At 42.9% G+C, this 22,150-nt stretch overlaps 1 protein-coding gene across 2 annotated transcripts in view; it reads right to left on the bottom strand.

Annotated features, from left to right (window-relative positions):
- Nucleotides 1-8,841: 8,841 nt before the first annotated feature.
- The window catches only part of NTRK2 (neurotrophic receptor tyrosine kinase 2), a 174,721-nt gene continuing 161,412 nt past the window's right edge, over nt 8,842-22,150 (bottom strand). For both annotated transcript variants that reach the window (XM_083464832.1, XM_083464833.1), the window contains 2 exons: nt 11,037-11,195; nt 8,842-10,763 (listed from right to left, as the gene is read on the bottom strand). In XM_083464832.1, coding sequence (XP_083320958.1) covers nt 10,578-10,763; nt 11,037-11,195 — 345 coding nt within the window. In that variant the 3' untranslated portion in view covers nt 8,842-10,577. The remainder of the gene's footprint in view (nt 10,764-11,036; nt 11,196-22,150) is intronic.

Raw genomic sequence — 22,150 nt, 5'->3', positions numbered from 1 at the left:
TGACGCACACCTTCCCACATAGTTTACACAGAAACCATATCAGACAAAATATAATGAAAGCTCTGGTCATCTGTTGAGTAGGAGGTAGACTGAATGCATGTGGGCAATAGGGGCACGGCTCCACCAACCTTAGTCTTGATTCCTCCAAACCAACCTGCTTTCTTACAACCAATCCAGAGGGTTCTTACAACCAGTGCTGTCTGCTTCCTCTTCATTTTGCCCTTCTAGGACTCAACAGAAAAGAGGATGGGGACGAAAGCAGAAAAGTTGTCCCCTGCCATTGGCTCTTGCTCTACTGGCTCTCCTGTTGGCCTCCTTGCCTTCTGCCCTTCCACTCCCAATAGACATCAGCCATCACTGGTGGGATACTGGTGCAGAGAGCTAGATTCAGTCACCCATGCTTCCTTTTCAAGTAAATACCGTATTTTTCGCTCCGCTAGATGCACCTGACCATAAGACGCACCTAGTTTTTAGAGGAGTGAAACAAGAAAAAAATATATTCTGAACAAAACAGTGGATGTATGATTTTTGTGGTTCATGCTGTGGCCACAGACATGTGATCTGATGGTGAATTTGGGGTTACCCAATGCAAGAATCCTGAGGATCCAGGTGGATCCGTGCTTTGTAACCATGTTTTTGCACCATTGCGGCCCCAGGAAACAGTGGATGCGTGATTTTTTGGGGGCAGACTGTAGCCATGGGAATGCTAAATGATCTGATGGTGAATTTGGGGTGACCCAATGTAAAAATCCTGAGGATCCATGGGCTTTTACCTTCCCCCTCCCAGGCAGCCTTTGCTAGCGTCCCTTATCTCTCTTCCGATCCCACCAATCAGCTGTTTCCTTTCAACACTCCCTTCCCTCTAGTTTGCCTTAGTGTCTTTTCCTTAGCTGGAGCAGTTTTTTGCTCCTTCTTTTCTTCTAATTTCTCTCCTTATTGCTTTAGTCTTCCTGTTTCCCCCCTTTGCAAATTTGCTGTCTTTACCTCCCCCCTCCCAGGCAGCCTCCTTTATCTCTAGCAAACGATCAGCGGCTTTGTTTCAACACCTCCTTCCCTCTTTCAAGAAAAAAGAAAAAAGCATGATCTGCTTTTTGCCCCTGGGCAATTCGGCTCCAGGGACCACACAATCGCTCCATAAGACGCACAGACATTTCCCCTAACATTTTAGGAAGAATATGTGAGAAAGCCTGGTGTGGTTTGTTTTTAAAGGAAGACGCAGGACATGAGATTAAAAAGAAAGATACTAGGGCAGTAACATGTGGCGACATGAGAGAAATTTGGCCTGCCATTTCTGTCAAGATTTTTGTTAGAGGACATTCGGCACAGAAACATGTGTGTATATCTTTAAGAAGTTTCTGGGATTAATTGGCTGCAGCTGGCCGTTGCTATAAAAGAAAAACCTGCAGGAATAACACCCACCAGAGTTTGTGTTTATTGTTTAGTAATAAAGTCTTCCTTTTAGTTTGGGTTTTTACACCTATGTCTCCTGGAGTCACTCTGTCCTCTGCCACCAGCTGGAAATCCCCCTCCAACAATTTTGGTTGCACAAAGATCCACCTTGCTGATCCCCACTGTAAGAATTCTACAGAACAGTATGTGAAATTTCTTGCATGCAAGGCAAATCAACATTTAAGCAGGGGCTATTTTAGATGATCGGCGAGTAATTGCCTCCTTCAGCCACATATTATTAGCATTTGCACATAGAATTCAACCTTCTGCCTCATGTGCTACAGTCTCCCTCAGCTTCAGCTTGTAACTCTTCAATACGGGGTACATCCACACCGCAGCTGAAAATTCACATTTTCCAGACCCGTTTTGTCTGCTGAAGCATTCTCCTGGTTCCACATCTCTCTGTTTTAGTCACTGTTTCCATATATCATAGTACAAGAAGCCCAGGTTCTGCCTATTTGTGTTTCAGATCTAGAGTCAAGTTGCTTATTTAAAAATACCCACCCATGGACCCTTTGTAAGGAGCCCAAACACTCTGCGGGTGTCTCTCCCCGCCATGTTAGATTGCTACTGCGCGCCAACTAAACTTCATTTCCACATCTGGCCAACTGCATTTCACCAATCAAAATCACAAATGACCACTAAACTAGGTGCCCTTAGAACTACCACTGATCTTAGGATCCCTCCAGTGTTCCTTAGTCTCAGGCACTGCAGCTCAGAAGTAAGTCCCATTATGTGCAAAGTGGACCGCAGTGCAGAAGAGTTAAGATATAAGGTGGAAATGGGATAACCCAAGAAACATGATATGGCAAACACACACTGCCAGGCAGTGTAATCAGTTCTGTAACCTTAAAAGGTAAAGGTAAAGGACCCCTGACAGTTAAATCCAGTTGTAGAGGACTCTGGGGTTGCGGCGCTCATCTCACTTTACTGGCCGAGGGAGCTGGCGTTTGTCCGCAGACAGTTTTTCCGGGTCACGTGGCCAGCATGACTAAGCCGCTTCTGCTGAAACCAGAGCAGTGCACAGAAACGCTGTTTACCTTCCCGCCGGAGTGGTACCTATTTATCTACTTGCACTTTTTGGTGTGCTTTCAAACTGCTAGGTAGGCAGGAGCAGGGACCGAGCAACGGGAGCTCACCCCGTCGCAGGGATTCGAACGGCCGACCTTCTGATTGGCAAGCCCAAGAGGCTTAGTGGTTTAGACCACAGCGCCACCCGCGTCCTCTGTAACCTTACCACCATGTCATCAGTTCTGAAACCTTACCACCTTACTGCCAGTTAGTAGAGAGTCAGATTTTAGCCCTGCAAAAATCAAGCATATTCACTAACCAGCAGAAATGTCATATGGTTTATCAAAAAAGCTTATGAAAAAACAAGGTGGTTTCTGAGATGGTATGGACGTGCTCTTGGTATGCTTAGAACATATTTGAAGTCACACACCTAACAGGGACTTTCACAGGAATTCTTTTTTGGAGGGGTAGGGTAGTAAAACAGTGAAAAGGGAGAGGATAGTTTCTCACACAAAAAGAGAATAACAGTGTTTCCTATCTCAGGTTCTACAAATGCTAGATACTCTGTTTTTCAAATGAATCTGGGGGTTGTGGTCACTGGTGGGAGGCAACTGCCTCGCCTATAGATGCTCATGACACTTACCTAGCCAGGGATTGTTGTATTTGCACTGAAAGAGTCAGTAACCATGTGGTCCCACAACCTTCTCACTACCCAGAGGCATCTAATGAAGGTTCGTGCATCTCTTACTCCTCAGAAAAGAAGGAATTGCTGAAATCAGACCTTATTAGGTAAAACGGTACATGTATTGGGCCACTTCTTCACTTCAGTTGTTTTTCTTCAGTATAAGCCCCTACATCTCAAGGTTGCTTCTGCAGACAATCCAGCAATGTGGTTTTTATATATATAGACAGTCGATGGAAGGAAACGGGACACAAACAGCTCATTGCAATTCTATGCCTTCTTAAGTAATAGTCACTGTGTTGTTAATTGTTTTTCTTTAGGATGACATTGTTTATTGTTGGACATCATTTTCATTAAATACACTTTAGTACAAGAGACTTTCCATGTCAGGCTGAGAGAAGCTGGTCACATGATTCACAAACAAAACTTTGAACATTGCTACTCGGGCATCACTTCAAATTCAGCCAAGATGCAATAGGTCTTTATTTTAAAAGCAATGAGTTTTGGTAACAAACTGCAAAACAAGAACCACTAAATATCGGCACGGAGACGTCACAATCAAAGAAAAAAAATGAAAAGGGATAAAGAGGGCTCCAAACACCAGGTCACAGTTTGAGTGAAAATATAGATATTTATATCAACATCTAGATCTTGCTCTTCCTCTTCCTCCCACCAGAAAAGGAAAAAGGCAGAAAAAGGTCTAGAAAATATATCTATACACATATATGTACATATACTATAAGTGGCCTGTAGCACTGGGATGAATAATTTCTAAATTAAATTGATTTGTGATGCAATTAAACCCAGTGTGGGTTTAATTTACAAAACATTCTCAGCTGTTTTATTCAACATTTGGTATTTTTTTAGTTACACAAAGACACCTAAAAGCTGTATGTAGGTCTCTGAAAATGTTTGATTTCTGCTTTCTTCTATCTTCCTGACAAACAGCCTTGTTACGAACAGCTCCAGCTCAGAGTTTTACTCCACTTGACACTCTTAAATCTTCTCCCAGAAAATGAACAAGCCCCCCCCCCCCGCGCCCGCCCCCCGACCTGGCTTTGAATGCATAGACGGTAAAAAATAACATATAACCATCAATTCCCAATTCTTCTCCTGAGACATATGTTAAAAAGATGGCAAAATAGTCACTTGGTTGCTTGCGTGAAATTCACAGTGTTTTCCCTGCAACATATATAGATTATTAATTTATTTATTTTTTTGCTTCATATTTGCAACGAATGTATAAAAATGAAATCAAAACAAGCGTTAACCTAAGGCTCTATGAGGATCGCTCGAATCAGAGGAGCAGTATCTCAGCCCTGATAAGAAAAATACATCTTTGTGTGCTATTAAACCTTCACATTTAGTGACAAGCCACAATGCGCTGCCCCCCCCTCTGGCGCACTCTCTGTTCCCATGGCAACGCTTTCAATGTGCTCCCAGGGACAACGGCCACCTCAAGAAGACACTCTTCTTAGTCAACCGCTGGCTTCCTTGGGAAGTTGCTTGTCCTGCAAAAGCCCACGCCACTCTCCAAAGAGTAAAGAGAGAAATCAGGAGACAGCAGGGTTGTTGTTGTTTAGGATTGTGAGGCTTGGCGCCTCGTAATTTTTTAGGATTATGAGGGAACGTGTGGGTGGGTGTTTCTGCCTGAGGCAACAAATGGCTACATGGCCTGGGTGGGGTTGGAGCGAAGAGGCGATGCTGCAGACCTTGTGATTCCCACTGACTGCTGTTTTTGAGTGGCTATAGACATAAATGATGATTTACGTGTCAGAATAAACAAACCCCATTCAGAAGAAGAGTCACCTTCCTGATGCAAATGCCCTTTGCAAAGCCCACTTGCCCCCAAAGCTAGCTGAAGAAACGGAATGGTGGAAAAGAGACTACAGTGGTGCCCCGCAAGACGAATGCCTCGCAAGACGGAAAACCCGCTAGACGAAAGGGTTTTCCGTTTTGGAGGTGCTTCGCAAAATGAATTTCCTATGGGCTTGCTTCGCAAGACAAAAATGTCTTGCGAGTTCCTGCGGGGGTTTTTTCCTCCCCCCCCCTTTTCCCAAGCCACTAAGCCGCTTATCAGCTGATCCGCTAAGCCGCTTATCAGCTGATCCGCTAAGCCGCTTATCAGCTGATCCGCTAAGCCCGCTAAGCTGCTAATAGCGCTAATCTGCTAAGCCGCTAATGGGCTTGCTTCGCAAGACGAAAAAACCGCAAGACGAAGAGACTCGCGGAACGGATTCTTTTCGTCTTGCGAGGCACCACTGTACAAGAAATCCTTCTGTGGTTCTGCTCAGCCAAAACAGCCTTCGTTGTTTCAGTTGTGCCCTTGCAATTATATCAAAAAGTGAAGCCTAGACATGAGAGATGTCTACAAAGCCCCCCGGCTAAATTTGTTAAAGGGCGCAGGTACGCTTGCCATTTTTGCATTGCCAATATAATAAAATACAACAAAGATTTGCATAAAATTTGTGCCCGGCCTGCCTATCGTCACATGGGCTCAGGAAAGGCTTTAATCAAGATAAATGGCCTTTGCGAGAGTTTTATATCAGTGAGCTTGGGAAAGTTCCCCAACTTCTTAGACGAGCTCAGGGATTAACTCCACAGCTCTGAAGTCTTTGGAGCTTCCCTGAACTGTCTTCTGTGGGCTACCTCAGAGATTACAGATGCACAACATCTGTGATCATTGTCCAGGAGAAATGTCTGAGAATTGCTCATTCAGAACTTCTCCCGCATTGAACTTGCACATTTCACCACAACATTCACAAAAATTCAGCTCTGCTGCACAGTGGTGGACCTACATTTTTGGGTCCCTGTTATGGGGGCCCCTTCACAACCATTAAAGAGGTCTGGGTAACCACTGTTATCTTTTTCAGTTGGGTTGCTCTATAACAGATCACAATTAAAAAAATAATAATAACTGCATCATCTCAGATTTTGGTTAAAATTGCTGCACATGTCAAAGTCACGGGTGTGACTTTCCTTTGCCTTATAGTTTTCAGGTTACCGCGACATTTGGCATCTGTGCTACTGACACTCAGACTTGGGGGTTGTTGAACTATATACAACAACAAAAAATATCCATTTGAGATGGGCAACTCAAATTAGGTCTACTGAACCCAAAATTGTTAAGCCATGTCGACTAAAGTTGCTTCTGGGGCCCCTCTGGGATGAAGCTTAACCTTCGTTAGTTTCATAATAATAATTTAATAATAATTTATTATTTATACCCCACCCATTTGGCTGGGTTTCCCTTGCTGCTGCAGCACTTACTGGAAAGTCTATTGCTTTCCCAGTGATTCCATCCTCCCTCTGTGTGGCACTTTTGTTTTTCCAGCTTAGCCTTAGAAATTCTACTGTGCATAAATGACAAGTGAAAACTCACACAATGGAAGTTCATGAAAAATAATAATAGCAAAAGAAAATGAGGCAGGCTAAGTCAAACTCTTAGACCCAAAGGATACTCTTACAACCAGTCAGAAAGGAATTAATAGGGCTATTTTTATGCATTTAGTAAATCTGCTTTTTAGAATTTATCTGGTTAGGCAGAACTGCATGCAGGTTAGATACCGATCACCAATATGTGGAAAAACATACAATATTATTATTATTATTATTTTTAAAAAAAACCTAAGGAAAAATGGATGATAAATGGATTTTGGTTACTTAGCATACTTTGTCAGCCTTCTGATCTAACTTGTCTTTTATACATCACCAGTAAGAAGATATGTGCAGTGTACACAAATGTATACATATACACAAAATCACATATGTCTGCATATGTATAAATCAAATATTTATAAAACACATATACAGGTATGTATCTACTGTGGATATATACACAATGTATGCAGTCACAGACACATATCTAATTTATATTATATCTATATGATTGTAGCATAGTCAAGAAAGGTTTCCTCTTTATTTATAAGCCTGATTGTCATATTTGCTCAGTGTATAAAGTTAGCCAAAGTTGAAAAACATGACAGATATGTACACAGTAGATGATAACCTTTCTTTTCCCATTTTAGATTATATTTCTTACTCTTATTTTCCTGTCAGTTACCTATGGTTATATCCACTTGAATGAATAAATGCCACTGTTGCCTTAGCGTTTAGTTAGTTAACACCTTTCCTACAAGGCCAGAAGATTTTATTCACTTAAGGTCCACATTTGCAGTACAGGCCAAGATTTAGGCACAGAACAATGGCTGTATAGAACATTTGGTCCTTTAACATGGGCATATGGGTAAGCTACTGCACACTATACTATAACACAGTATTTTTAATTATTCTCTTATGCTTTTCCAGAAAGGGGTGGGGGGGTGGGTGGGGAGAGGATACCATCTGGTCAAATTTTACATTTGTTTTGGTATACAGCAATCATACAATATACATGGTTCTTTTCAAGCTGAGAATCTAAAAAATGTGCATTGAGAGGTGAAATAAGGGTACTTTTGTTAATGAGGTCTGTTTCCGTATTAGTCCCTTTTCTCTAGGAATGGCAGCTACAGATCGGTCACACTTTATCAAAATTCCAGGCGTTCTCCAGTCATTGCGGTGCAGTAATTTCTGTATTCCTCTCTCATATTCTCAGACCTGATTTGTAGCAGCCCACCCCACCTATAAGACCCAACTGCAACACCAGCTTGTCCAGTGAGGAAAGGCAGAGTGGAATTGCAGCTTTTTCGTGCTCCTGTGCCTTTAATTAAAGTTTCTTGTTTGTAGAACCCGCCTGTTTAATGCTTTGGGATGAACTGCCTGTTCTTTGTGCCGGGAATAGCCTATTTTAATTGCCACAGTGTTAGTTCCATTCATGCTGGGTAGAGGGAGGCTCTAAATTTTTTTTCTTTCCTTTTTTGAATAGTGAAATACCACTATTTCACTATTAAACTGCAAAAGAAAAATAAATAAAAGGAAATGCATAATTAAAGCCAAGTTTCCTCTACTGGAATCAAAACCGACAGGTCCTAGAAGCAAGAAACTGTTAATTAACACTGGAAAGGACCTTTATAATACAGTGCTTGGAGTCTCCCCTTTAATTCCACTTTCAACTAATCATACTAACCAATGCCTCAGCAGTGCTAAAGCAACCAAAGGTTTTGAAAAATGACTTTGGAATGCAATACACGGATGGGTGTGCCTTTTCGTGATCTCTGACATCTCAATATTTATTTTTCACATATTGGAAATGAACTAGAATGACACTTTTAAAAAGTGGTTCTTGAAAAGAATGGATGAAAGAATGGATAAGACTGAGCGTTCAACATTTCTTCTTTCCATGTAATAAATTCTCAGCAATCACTAAAATAATCTTCAAAGTCCATTTCATATTAAATATCCTCAGTCATTAAAAAATCCTGTTCAAATCTTATTTAGGAACATATATATATGTATATGGCCATATATATATATGGCCTTAGAGTTACATTGCTATATGTATTCTTCACCAACCTTTGTCAATGACATAAGAGAGCCCAACTTCACCACTATTTAACATTTGCTATTTTAATTTAGATGTAAAAGAACAGTTTCTTTCCATACTGCTGAGGGACAAAAAGAAAGTGCCTTAATAAATAAGAAATGCAAGCAAAACATATATTAAACTATTATGGAAACACTTAGAAAAATAAGTGCTTAATTTTAAAAATAAAACGACAATAAAACATTGACAAGCTGTGCGTTTATGACCCCATTTTTAAAGTAAAAAATAACCCCTATTTTTTGCAGCACTTTCTCCACAAAGGTAGGAACTGACTTTGATTTTATCTCATCTTAAGGGTTTATAATAGAAATTACCTGACATGCACATCCTAGACCTTTCACATTTGTGTGTCACGAGCTTGCCTTCTTCAGCCCAGCAGCCATGATGAAAAGTGTAAACGCACCATGCCTGTCAATCTTAAATAAAAAAAGACCGGAGTACCACCACTTCATCAAGCAGACATTAGTGCGAACCCTGAATGTTAATCATTCACAAAGTTAATAACCGTACTGTCGTTTCTCTAGAGACTTCTTGGACCTGTTTTCTCACAAATGCCATATAATCTTCGGTATCAGCCTCTTGCGCCTGCGACAATGTATAGATGTTTGAATGTAGCTAATGACCTTCCTACAACTAAATATATGTTTTCCGTCATGACTTTGCTACGCCTGTTTGGGTGCACAATGAGATGAGCAACTGTTTTCAGCACAAATTGCTGGGTATTAATCAACAAGGACCATGCTGGGTTGGGATTTTCACAGGGAGAAGGGGAAGAGGAAGGGGGGGCGACAGCAGGGGCTCGCTGTCTGAACAGCATCATATAAGAGAAGCTTCCCTCCTGTCTTACTGAAGCATTCATAGTTTAGGAATTGGCCTTGGTAATTATACTACACTTTAATATACCTCAGCCCTCGCCCGCATTATCAAAGACTCACGGGAGAACAATTGTACCAGTGGCATCAGAACAGAACGAAAGAACAGCCTATCTGAATCAGGCCCAATACCTATCTTAGTACAGTGTCCTGTTTTCACAGTGGCCAACCAGATGCCTGGAGAAGCCCACAAACAGGAACTAAGAACAGCAACACTCTCCGCATGTGCGATTCTCATCAGCTAGTATTCCGAGACATCAGAAATCCCTATGGTTAAACAAGGCTGGAGCATATTGCTATGCAATTCTGGGATGTCTTGGCAACGCCTTTTACACAGACCACATGGATGCATCTATCAGTGTAAAAATGGCGGCACATTTAGATGTGCCTTTACTCCTCTAAGCATTTCCCAGGGGAAAGCACTGAATTCCTTCCCATTCACCAAATAATTACATTGATGTTTTAAAGTGGTATATCGGATGCCATCTGATCCTATAGTTTCTCCTTAGAGTGGATTACACAATCTGCTGATTTCTTTCCCTCTGGCTTGATCTCAGCTAAAACAAGATTCCCACAGAGAATACCAGTCTTCGGTTTTTCTGCCCAGATGCCAAAGCACGTGAAGAAGAGGTGAATCCATAGAAGCTCCAGATATCCATACAGCAGAAGTCACAAAGTTCTAGTCATTATTTCCCTTTTTTTATCCAGGTCAAAGGCATGAATACAACAAGGCATTGTTAGTTGTGATGGGCAAAACTGAGTGTCTGTTGATATAACAGGTCAGGTTTTTTAAGGCCTTTGTCTATGCAGAGTTATAATAATGCAGAAGCCTGATTGAATAGAAATCGAGGGGCAGGGACAGAGACACAGAAAGAACGAAGGGGAGAAGAGATACGTGTCAGTAATGTCACAAAGTCAATACTGTGTCTACAGAGGGAGAAATGCACACAGCTTGCCCTTTGAAAGCTTCTCCATATCTTTGTATTTAATACTGTCAGAGTTGAGAACACATTTTAATGGAGTTTAGTGGCAATTGAACACATTCATTCACACATTCCGTAAGAGGAAGTGCCAGGAGTTTCTATCCTAGAATATCCAGGTACACTGGAGATGCCTTGGCCAAGTTCTGAAGGAGGCAGTGGATTTCTTTGATGTTGAGCCTCATATGAGGCTCCCGCTGCCAGCATCCCAACATCAGATCATAGACTTCCTTTGGGCAGGTGCGAGGTCGCTGCAGGACACGGCCCTGAGTAATACACTCAATTACCTGGAGTAAGAGAGAGAGAGAGAGAAGAGAAAGGACAAGGAGCAAGCCAATTTATTCTTTCTTTTATTGCTGATTTGGGCAATTAGTCAACACATCCTGAGAGAGTCACCCACCTCCCAATTTACATGTGCCAAACACTTCTGCACTCTTATCTTTCTATAAATGTTCCACTTCCGGCAAATGGATCCAGCCAATTACACTGCCTTTGAGACCGTTTACCACCACAGCCCGACTGCATTTTTAAAAGCATATCATTTGTACAACAGCACACACCTCATTGTTTGAGAGCTGATACCATGGCTGTTTGCCGTAGGTAAAGATTTCCCATAGAACGACTCCAAGGCTCCAGACATCACTTTCCGTGGTGAATTTTCTGTACATTATGCTTTCAGGAGGCATCCAGCGAATGGGTAACATGGTATGTCCACCAACCTGGATAGAAGAGTTTGAAAGAATTTAAATGGTTTTTGTGGGAAGAAGTATATGGAGAAAGGGACAATACATGTTTTAAAGGTTTTGCAGTGCAATATATTATTTCCTGTTATTGTGAATTTGTGTCTCATTAGTACATCCTTCTGCTTCTTGTTATCTCCTACAATCTTCATCAGGGATGGATGGATTCTTCACTTCCAAGGCAACATTCTTTGAAACTTCCAGGGACTTTACACTATAGTCCTTTACTTCTTTTGCAAAGTATCAGGAGAGCCAAAAGTCTGACCAAGATTTATGGAGCATTTTCTTCCAGCTGTATGCCAGAGTTTAGCAGTAGCATATGGATGTTTGGAGCATACAACTGCATTCAGGGCTGCTGATTTACTTGTAGAAAGCACCTCTGTATGCACTTAAAGACATGCAGAAGTGTTTTCTCAAAAAGGAGCCATTGTTGACTTCCCTGAAATGAAGGCATATATGCCGGTTACATTTGTTCTTAAATGCTTTCCTGGTTAAATATGGTGGACAGAAAATGTATCAACAGTTTGTGGATTACTCATTTTGTTTCACTGCACAGAATATTTGACCATCGCAATCAACGAAGATCATCTTAAACCAGGTTGTACGCCACCTCCAATAAGGAGCTTTGCATCCTACACACAAATAGGCACACAATGGGTGGTATTCAACTAAACTGTGGTCAGAGTAGACCCATTGAAATGAATGGCCATGACTGCGTTAGAGCCATTAATTTCAATAGGTTTACTCTGAGTAAAACTTAATTGCTTACCACCAATTTTCATTCATTGGCTGTTTGCTCCAGATTGGTTGTGCCAGAACACAAAAATGACTAAAAGTCTACATGCAAAGGATTGGCTAGAGGTCTCCAGGCATCCCCTAGTGAACATACACATGGCTTAGCTCTCAAGCCAGCATGTTTCATAGCAGAAGCCACAGCTGGCAGAATTACTCTGCACTGCAACTTGAAAAGGTGCAGCAGTCCAATTAGCATCTAGGCCAGCTGTTCTCAACCTGTGGGTCCCCAGATGTTGTTGGACTACAACTCCCATCATCCCTGAGCTCTGGCCTGAGCTCTTGCCAGCTAAGGGTGATGGGAGTTGTAGTTCAACAACATCTGGGGACCCACAGGTTGAGAAAGGCTGATCTAGGCTCTAGGAACAGCCAGCTACACACTTTCCTTGGACACATCTGGGCTCTAACATGAATGAAGCAGACTGGCCACTGCTCTCTGGTGTTCCTGAGACATCTGGGGGCTTCCAGAGCACATGAAGGATTGGTATCAAAGGTGTCAGAACCAGGATGTGTAAAAATACCCATAAATGAACTAATATGATCTGTGGCCGAGATCTGTGTGGAGAGTATAGTGTTACTAATGCATTACCAATATGCACACCAGACCACAAATACAACATTCAGTTTCTGACCCTTGCTCTAAGATGCACTGCGAAAGCAAACTGCTCTCCTTGGCTGCATTTCCTCAGTGGGTGGGTGAGGATTCATTAGGAGGTTGAAAAAATATAGAGAGACCCTTCGAAATCTGTGGCTACACACCAGAGCAAAGGGCAAGCACCATTACAACATTATTAGTTGCTAGAGGCTTTTGGTTCATTAAATATTAAGTGGCTCTTAAGCCTGTTCGTCACGTGGCATCTATGACTGCTTTGGCTACGTGGGTTTTATGGGACAGTCTTTAAAAAATTAATGAAAGCTGGTTGTAAAACACGGTTCGCTCTTTTATTGAGGTTTTGTTTTGATTTAAGCTTCTTGCTATCATAAGAAATGTAAACGCCTATTAGAAAAAGAAGGGCACCCTTCCTCTTAGTGGCTTCCCCATAGTTAGATATTCCAGAAGAATAACATACACTAAATGGAGGAGCCTCATTTGAGACATAGCTACACACATACAATCGCTACATAAAGATGCTTGGGCTGCCTCAAGGTAACAACAGAAATGTTTTTATTCATAACTATAGATATAAACGGGATGTGGGTGGCACTGTGGGTTAAACCACAGAGCCTAGGACTTGCTGATCAGAAGGTTGGTGGTTCAAATCCCCGTGATGGGGTGAGCTCCCGTTGCTTGGTCCCTGCTCCTGCCAACCTAGCAGTTCGAAAGTACTTCAAAGTGCAAGTAGATAAATAGGTACTGCTCTGGCGGGAAGGTAAACGGCATTTCCGTGCGCTGCTCTGGTTCTCCAGAAGCGGCTTAGTCATGCTGGCCACATGACCTGGAAGCTGTACGCCGGCTCCCTCGGCCAATGAGCGCCGCAACCCCAGAGTCAGCCACGACTGGACCTAATGGTCAGGGGTCCCTTTACCTTTACTACAGATATAAACACACACACACAATTAAGGCACTTAAGCTACTTAACTCCCAGCCCCCTCTACTGCATCATCCTAATCAGTTTTGTTGCACTGAACTTCTGAACTGTGGAGTCTTCCAGAGTGTTTGTTGTGGGGGAGGAAGAGAAAGGAGAATGTTAGCCACTTTGAGACTCCTTAGGGTAGTGATAAAGCGGGATATCAAATCCAAACTCTTCTTCTTCTTCTTCCCTTCCAACTCTACAATTCTGATACCTCATGCTAAGCTTATGAACAGCTGTTGTCTAATAAACAAGATATAAGTTGTATAGCCTTTTATACACTAAACAGTGATTCATATTGGTAAACAAGAACCCTCATGGTTCTCATCCCTTCTCTCTTCAGAGTTAGTTCATTGGCTTTTTAATGATCACAGTTTGGCTATCGCTTTAAATAGACAGATATAATTCAGCATCTCATATTGATGCTGTTCCAGCATTCACTACTTCCTTGTAAGCCAATTTGGGCAATGTTATTTGCACAGGAATATTACTTATTTCAGGGTAATAGTCATCTTTTCAGTCTTGAGATTTTTAATTTGTGGTATTGTCAAATATACAAATACCACAGATTCTGCCCTCCCCGCAATCCCTGTTTACGAAGGCTAAAAGAAAGGTATATTTTCTCCAAAACGATGAACCGTTTTTCCAATCGGTGCAATATTTTCTGGTTGAGAGGGCAGAAAAGGTAAGAAGGGGATATTTGGTCTGGAAGATACTCATCTGGTGTTCCTTATCAGCTCTTCACTCCCTGTTACAAAGACACATTAATGCTGGTATAATGGTGATCTGTCATTTAGCTCGGCATGCCATTAGTTTTAAACGAGAAAACTCATTCTCTTCCCATTCATGCCCACTCTGCTTCTGCAAGGGCAGAAAACACTGCCTGCTTTTGAGGGAGTGTGCTGTAAAGACAGCTATGGCACTGCATACTAATTGACACACTTTAATGATTTCTTTCCCTATTGCTCTCTCCTCCCTCTCTGCTCGCTGCTCCCCTGACTTGCCGGTTCCTAGCACATAAGGCTTGCTACCATGGAAACTAAGTCTCTGAATGTGCAAACCTCACCACATCAACATCTTGAGCATACTGCTGGTGAATTTCAAAAAGGTACATCAGGCTAGAGGATAGGCAAAAAAAGGGGGGATTTCCTTCATGGGCAGACTGTTTAGGGTCCTGACAGATTTATTATGGCCAAGAGATCAACACTCACACATATATCCCACCAACATATTGTGCTAAAATGGTACATTATTATATTGCACACGCACCCTGCTTACTACGCAAGAAACTAGCAGATCCATAATAGACCAGTAAATCTACTTCTCTTTCCTTTACCAAGGTGGCAACCCCTTAAAGGCAGAGATTCCTTCCTGCGTCTGGGGAAGTTTAATGACTCAGAATAAATGTGTTCCTGCCACTGGTACAAGATGTAAGCAGTACAGATGCCAATCTGTGAAAACATTCTATTGAGTCAATTCAAATGATGCCTGAGAGATCTACAGGTGCTACCCAATCATAAAAATCAGAACCAGAGGGAAGCTGACTCAACAGGTGGACAAGGCCCTCTGCCAGCGGGGTGATTAAGGGGCAATGGATAAGGCTGGGCTGGAGCTATTTGCCAGAGCTCACATGCAGTCCACTGCAGGGGCAGGATCCAAATTTTAAAAATAAATTGGACTTGGAGAGCAACACACAGTTGGAATAAATGCACTGTACAATCATCATTTTATCCTGCTCAGTCATTTGTAGGCAGGATGGCTAGGGCAGAGGAGCTACAGTTGCTGCCATTCTGAACAATGGGACTGTCTCAAATTCCTGCTGCTAGTGCTTTAAGTCTAATTGAGAGTGTTTCTTCTCAGGAAGCTAAATATTATTATTAATTTTATTGAAAATAAGCTTTAATAACAAAGTTCTTCAAAACAGGACTGCCCACCGCACCCTCACTGTTCACAGTAAAGACACTTGGAGTCCCTTAGTGAAAAACCTAAGCATACTTTTGGGGTTAACAATAAACTTGGGCTAACTTCAGATGTGGGACACGGGTGGCACTGTGGGTTAAACCACAGAGCCTAGGACTTGCCGATCAGAAGGTCGGCGGTTCGAATCCCTGCGACGGGGTCAGCTCCCGTTGCTCGGTCCCTGCTCCTGCCAACCTAGCAGTTCAAAAGCACGTCAAAGTGCAAGTAGATAAATAGGTACCACTCCGGCGGGAAGGTAAACGGCGTTTCCGTGCGCTGCTCTGGTTCGCCAGAAGCAGCTTAGTCATGCTGGCCACATGACCTGGAAGCTGTACACCGGCTCCCTCGGCCAATAAAGCGAGATGAGCGCCACAACCCCAGAGTCAGCCATGACTGGACCTAATGGTCAGGGGTCCCTTTACCTTTACCTAACTTCAGGTGTACAGTTTACACTACAGTTTAGCAATGTGTGAACAAGCCTTGCACTTCCTCTTTCCTCCCACCTTCATGAACTGTTGAGTTACTTCCTTTCTCAGCCACATCACAGTTTGCAGTTACACCTGAATCATCCAATTTGTATTTGCCCTCCAAATAAAGATAGGAAGTCACAATGTCAATGTGGTTTGCCATCTTGGTTTTGGAGTGTATGTGCACAGTTTTGTTGGCACACTATGGACTGCATGGAAGAGAAAGTAATTCGTTGGCCCACTTTGCACATAATACTAAGCAATTTATTTTTAAATATATATATATATAATGGTTTGTTTTACAAACCATGAGTTATCAACAAGTTGTTCCACGGACAATGAAACAAATCATGATTTGTTGCTCCAAAATATGGTTTGTTTTCTAGCTGCTCTTGCTTCACATCTTTGTAGTTTGGAGAGCTCTTGGGTGGGGTTAATGGATGGAGGGTGTTATGTTCACATGGAATGCCAAGCCATAGTAAAAACAGATCAAGGTTCATAAGCAAACAAACCACAAACTATGGCTTCATATCACAGTTGGTTTGCAGTAAATAAATCCTATTTAAGCTGTTGGGCAGGGCTCACACATAATGCTAAACCATGGTTTAATAAACTATAGCTCAATATACTGTGATTTATTGTTATTTGTAAATCAGAAAATGCAAGGGGGGAGGGGAAGGGTCCATGGTGTGGTTATGTGTGAACCAGCCCTTACTGAACTCTATTTAACAGTTCCTGTTTTCCAGGAATCTGAGCACCATATTCAATAAATAAATGGTTCATTCTGAGTTTGGGCTCTGGTTCAGTTTCATTCCCACAACTCACACCAGCAGGACTCCTTATTGACCTTGTTACCTGCCTTCAGCCATCAGGATAGGATGGGAAACAAATGGCGGTTGGGGGGGGGCTCACAATAAAAGTATATTTCTTTGGCAGATAAGAGGGTAATAGTACAATGCATTGGAGTTTGCAAGCAAGCAGCAATAAACAAGAGGAAGTCTGGGATGATAAGCAAACATTTTGTTTGGTTTGCATTTTGGAGGGAAGTGGAGGCTTCGCTCCTCAGAAGACAGTCAACTTTGATCTTGAAATAACTTCCTCCTAATAACTGTAATTTAACCTGCCTGTGCCCAGCAGTTCTCCGGATTCCTCTAAGACTCTGGGTGGCTGCTTCGCAGAAGGCAGCAGAGAGTTTCTATGTAATTATAATTACAGCTGCAGAGAGCTATTCGTTGAGCTTTCAAATCTTGGTGCCAAAAACAACATCTCTACTTGTGAGGGCAGACTCCTGACATGCCAGAGACTCTAAATTAAAACTCACAATGCACAGCGATAATAAAGCCGCTGTTCCAAGATTGGCACAGGAATTAAGAAGGGTGGCATCTGCTTTCCCCCTGAACTGGAGCTTTCAAATTCACCTTCATTCACCATTCCATTCATTGCAGTGCCATCTACACAAATACTTTCCCTTCAATAATTCTACAGGTGCCTAGTATAAGAGGGCAAGGGTTTTATTGGATGCAGAGTTTCAGGGCTCCTTCTTGCCTCCTACCTGTGCAAAACTTAAAATTACCATCACCTAGAATGGAACATTTTTGCATTCAAGGGATTGGCTCGGAATTTCTATATGCTTCTGTAAGGATCACCCAGCAAATTCCCAATTGCTCACAAAAGATAGTGTCCATAGCATATTGGTTTCTTCTTTATAGAAGATTTGCTATGTTCTCATTGCAGATCTAATTTCTATTTTTCGTGGCCAAGTTAGGATCAGTTAGCGGAAGTGGGGAAGGGGAGCGATGGACACACACACACAAAAAAAGACTTTCCCCCCACATTTCCTCAACATACATAGGCAATGAAAGCAAATTTAGAACATAAGAAGTCTCCTTTCTGTGTGGAGGGATGCTACCAGAAACTATTTTCCAGCATGCTTCAGTGGCCACTTGTAGTAAGCTCTTTGGCTTCTAGGCATAGCTGTCAACTTTTCCCTTTTCTTGCGAGGAATCCTATTCGGAATAAGGGAATTTCCCTTTAAAAAGGGGAAAGTTGACAGCTATGGGCCAGGGTCTACCCTACTCTCCTTCCCGGGCTTTGGGGTGGCTTTGTACTAAAACTGGCACCAATGGCAGCTGCTGTGCTGGGGCTTCTGCACCTTTAATTAACTATTAAAAGTGTAAGAGCCCTGCACACCTTTGCATATGGCCATGCTGGCTGGGCCCAGTCCAGCTTGGAAGATCAACCTCACTCCACTCCCACCTTACACCATTCTTTGCTACCAGAGGCAACAGCATAATCCGTCTGCAAGCCCCTGCTTTACACAATCCTCGCTTCATGTCATTTTTATGTCCGACGACTCTGGGGTAAATGAACTAAGAATACTGCGAGGACGGGGAGTCATCAAAGGTGGGCTAAAAATAAAGGCAACCACCGTGCTGTGTAGCAAAATTAAAGTTTGAGGCTGAAGGAAATCTCCACGCGGTGTTGAGAAAACAAAGGGTGTTTATTGCTAGCAATAATGGCTCAGTGCGATCATTCTCCGAAAGCTGAGCAAAGCCCAAAAAGCTGGGGCCTGCTAATATACATACTGTAGCTGTTATCTGTTAAAGCAATACATATGCATAAATGCCCTCCAATCTAAAGTAACAACACACTACTAATTATACAGTGGTGCCTTGCAAGATGAAATTAATCCGTTCCGCGAGTCTCTTCGTCTTGCGGTTTTTTCGTCTTGCGAAGCAGGGCTATTAGCGGCTTTGCGGCTTAGCGGCTATTAACGGCTTAGCGGCTATTAACGGCTTAGCGGCTTTAAGAAAAAGGAAACAAACTCGCAAGAACTCGCAAGACGTTTCGTCTTGCGAAGCAAGCCCATAGGGAAATTCGTCTTGCGGAACGACTCAAAAAACGGAAAACTCTTTCGTCTAGCAAGTTTTTCGTCTTGCGAGGCATTCGTCTTGCGGGGCACCACTGTACCATGTATAGTCTTTCCTTCATTACCTATTCATTAGGCAAGGAAACAAAGGACTCGCTCTTGTCAAACGTAGACACTTGAAAATGTTGTTTACAACCTTGGGAGTAAAGCTTCTCCTAGCACAAGATAAGGCACGAGGCCTCTAGCCCCTGGAAAAAAATAAAATCCCTCTGTCATCCTCTAGAATAGATCCTGACATGACGCAATGGCCGAACCAGGCTGTGACGTTGGAGCGGAGCTGAAAAGCACATGTGGGGGAAAGAGCTAATTTCATTTGAGTACCAGTTGCCAAAATAGCATCTAATAAAAAGCCTTCAAACTGTGACAGTTCAATATAAACACCCACAAGGATGCCTTGGCAAGCTGCTTGACTCGTCACCAGCCTGCTCCTGCTTTTCCTGTGCGAGACCTCGACACAAAACTCGCCCACACAGGTATGCAGCTGCGTAGTGACAGCGGAGACCTGCAGGTGCCTGTGAGTACTGCCATTTCTGAGGGGAGAAAGAAAGGCAACTTCTCCCTTGCTTGAAGTGTTCCATCGGCAGCTAAACCTGCTGCCGTTATTTATAAAAAGAAGGGGGAATAAGAACCCTGTTGCCATACATCGACTCTTTTTAATGTATAGACATTTTATACTAGAAATAGGCAGTGAAGTCACCCTTTGGGCTTATTACACTGCCATTATCGTTAACAAACAGCGGAGTCACAAGGAAATCTACAACGCACCAAAGCCAGGGACAGATTATTGAAAGGTGGTAAGATGGAAGGCAGAGCACAACATGCTAAGGAATGATTTCTTTTCTTTCTTTCTTTTGCAGTGCACAGATGGCCTCTCAAAATCCTCTACCCTATTTGTCAGCAGAGAAGCTGATGGAATGAGGCATTTCACTAAATTTCTCCACGGGGAGGGGAACCTCTCCAAATTTATTGGGGTACGGCTCCAAATTTGCAGTGGCAGTACCACAGACAGTCTCTCTCTCTCTCTCTCTCTCTCTCTCTCTCTCTCTCTCTCTCACACACACACACACACACACACACACACACAGAGTGATTTTTTCTGGGGGGATGCAGGGGTACCACTAAACATTTTGTGAATCTAAGTTTGGCCTCATTGAGGGACAGTATTTCAATATGAGTAGGAAAATGAGAGTACCCCTAAACATTTTTAAAGAAAAAAAGCACTGCGCTCTCTCTCTCTCTCTCTCTCTCTCTCTCTCTCTCTCTCTCTCTCACACACACACACACACGACTGTTGCACTGTACAAGCACATCCTTGATCACTCTGTATTTGTGTAAAAGGCAGCTACTACAAAAATGGCAGGGAGGAAACTCCATAAAGTGGCCCTTTAAACAAACTGAGGGTGGGGTCCATGGGCAAAAAAAATAATTTCCCCAGAAAATGTCTACTGAATAATTTTGCTTCTACAGGGAGTAGCTAGCTCTGAGCCTCTCATACTGTGCTGGAATCTGCCATTCTACTAAGAAGTACAATTTGTGCTGGAGAATCTAAGATTAAAACCTAGCAAAAACATATAACATTTATGGAAAAAGTTAGCTCACTCCAGGAAGTATTAGCTTGCTACCAAAGCACAAAACAACCCCAACGTAGAGCACCCTTTAAGCCTCCAAGCAGGTAGAGGAGCGTGCAGAAGCTCAGCAGGTTACACCTTCTTGGTAAACACGGAGAAGGTTTGCTTATTTTGAGTCAACCTGGTGACAGACAAAATCAGATTCCTATGGTGCAATAAACAACCTGATACAGGTCAGTGCGAAGTACAAGTATCCGAGTTTTATTTTCCATTCATTTGTGTGTGCCTGCGCCATTGTTATATTTTGTTGTGGCTTAATTTGTGACAGGCTTTGACTTTCTGGCATTCAAAAGGGGTTGGACTTTTTCCCATCAAGGAAGAAAGTGTACCTCTTACAAAGAAGCTGTGATTGCTTCTATTATCTAATATATACACACCTTAATATTTACTTAGTTACACTTACTCTTAAGGGGGGGGATTACATGTTGATAAGAAGTCTTTACTGGTTTTGGGAGGAACTCAAAGTGTTTTCCCTCAGGGCTTTTCTTTTATCCTGCCAGGCAGCTGTAGGTGACTTTGAATGAAGTAGAGGGGAAAGGGGAAGTTTAACCATTGCCTTTCCAGTCACTTGTCCTCCCTAAATCTCCCCACCCCCATCTGTGCTAGAAAAGATACCGGGCTCTCACATCTTTGGCTTAGGGCTTAGGGCGACTCTGAGTAGACAAATGGCTAACAAGAAAAAGGGGACCCGTCCTTTGCAGGCAGGTGTCTGATGAAACCCAGAACTGCTTTCACACTTTAACAAACAATAGCAAATGACACGTTGAAATTCCATCCCCACAACACAAGGTATTTCTCAGTGACCATGAAATGTATGTGTAATGGTTCTAGGGGTTGCTTGTGCGTAAGCCGGTGCAAACACCTGGCTGGATTGCCTGAGTGAACCTTTTCTGTCCGGACAGCCACTCACCCGTGGCTGTCTCAATCGCTGGCAGAATCCATCAGTGGGCGTTTCTGAAACTTCTTCCAGCAAAGAAGCTCTTTGACGCCTAGTCTCCTCCTACTTTCTCTGCGCGAAAGCCTTCTGCACAAGGAGGGCGTAGGCAGCGGAGGAGCTCTACTCTCCCCGCTGGTCCCCGGCAAGGAGTCCTGGGACCGCCTCGCCGCTTCCCCCATCTGCCCCCCTTCTCCACTGGTGCTACGCTGATTCTCTTCCCCAGAAGATGGGCTGCCTCTCCCAGTCCCGGGACGCTTTCCGGAATCCCTCTGGATCTTGCTCTCTCCCTCCGGCACTGATGGCAGTATGTAAATGAAAGTCATGTGTTTTATGCAATGATGTTAATGCAGGCAAGCCCTGAGAGATAGCTCAGTCAGTAGAGCACGAGACTTTTAATTTCAGGACTGTGGGTTCAATCCCCATGTTGGGCAAAAGACTGAAGGGGGTTGGATTCGACTAGCCTTGTGATCCCCTCCAACTCTGCAATTCTATGATTATAAGCTGGATCATTCCTTTCCCCTTCTCCTGCAGGCCAAATTTGTCAGATGGATGGGGCTAGCCACCTGTCAATCATCTGATGTCATTTGACAACTCAGAAGGGGCTCCACTGAACCCCTTTGAAGGCTGGCTGTCAGTGCCAATCATTTGATA

The sequence above is a fragment of the Podarcis liolepis genome (assembly GCF_965112155.1).
Source record: "Podarcis liolepis genome assembly, chromosome: 11".
NCBI classification, from domain to species: domain Eukaryota; kingdom Metazoa; phylum Chordata; class Lepidosauria; order Squamata; family Lacertidae; genus Podarcis; species Podarcis liolepis.
The sequence above is the reverse complement of the archived record's forward strand: the minus strand, read 5'-3'. Positions and strand labels throughout refer to the sequence as shown.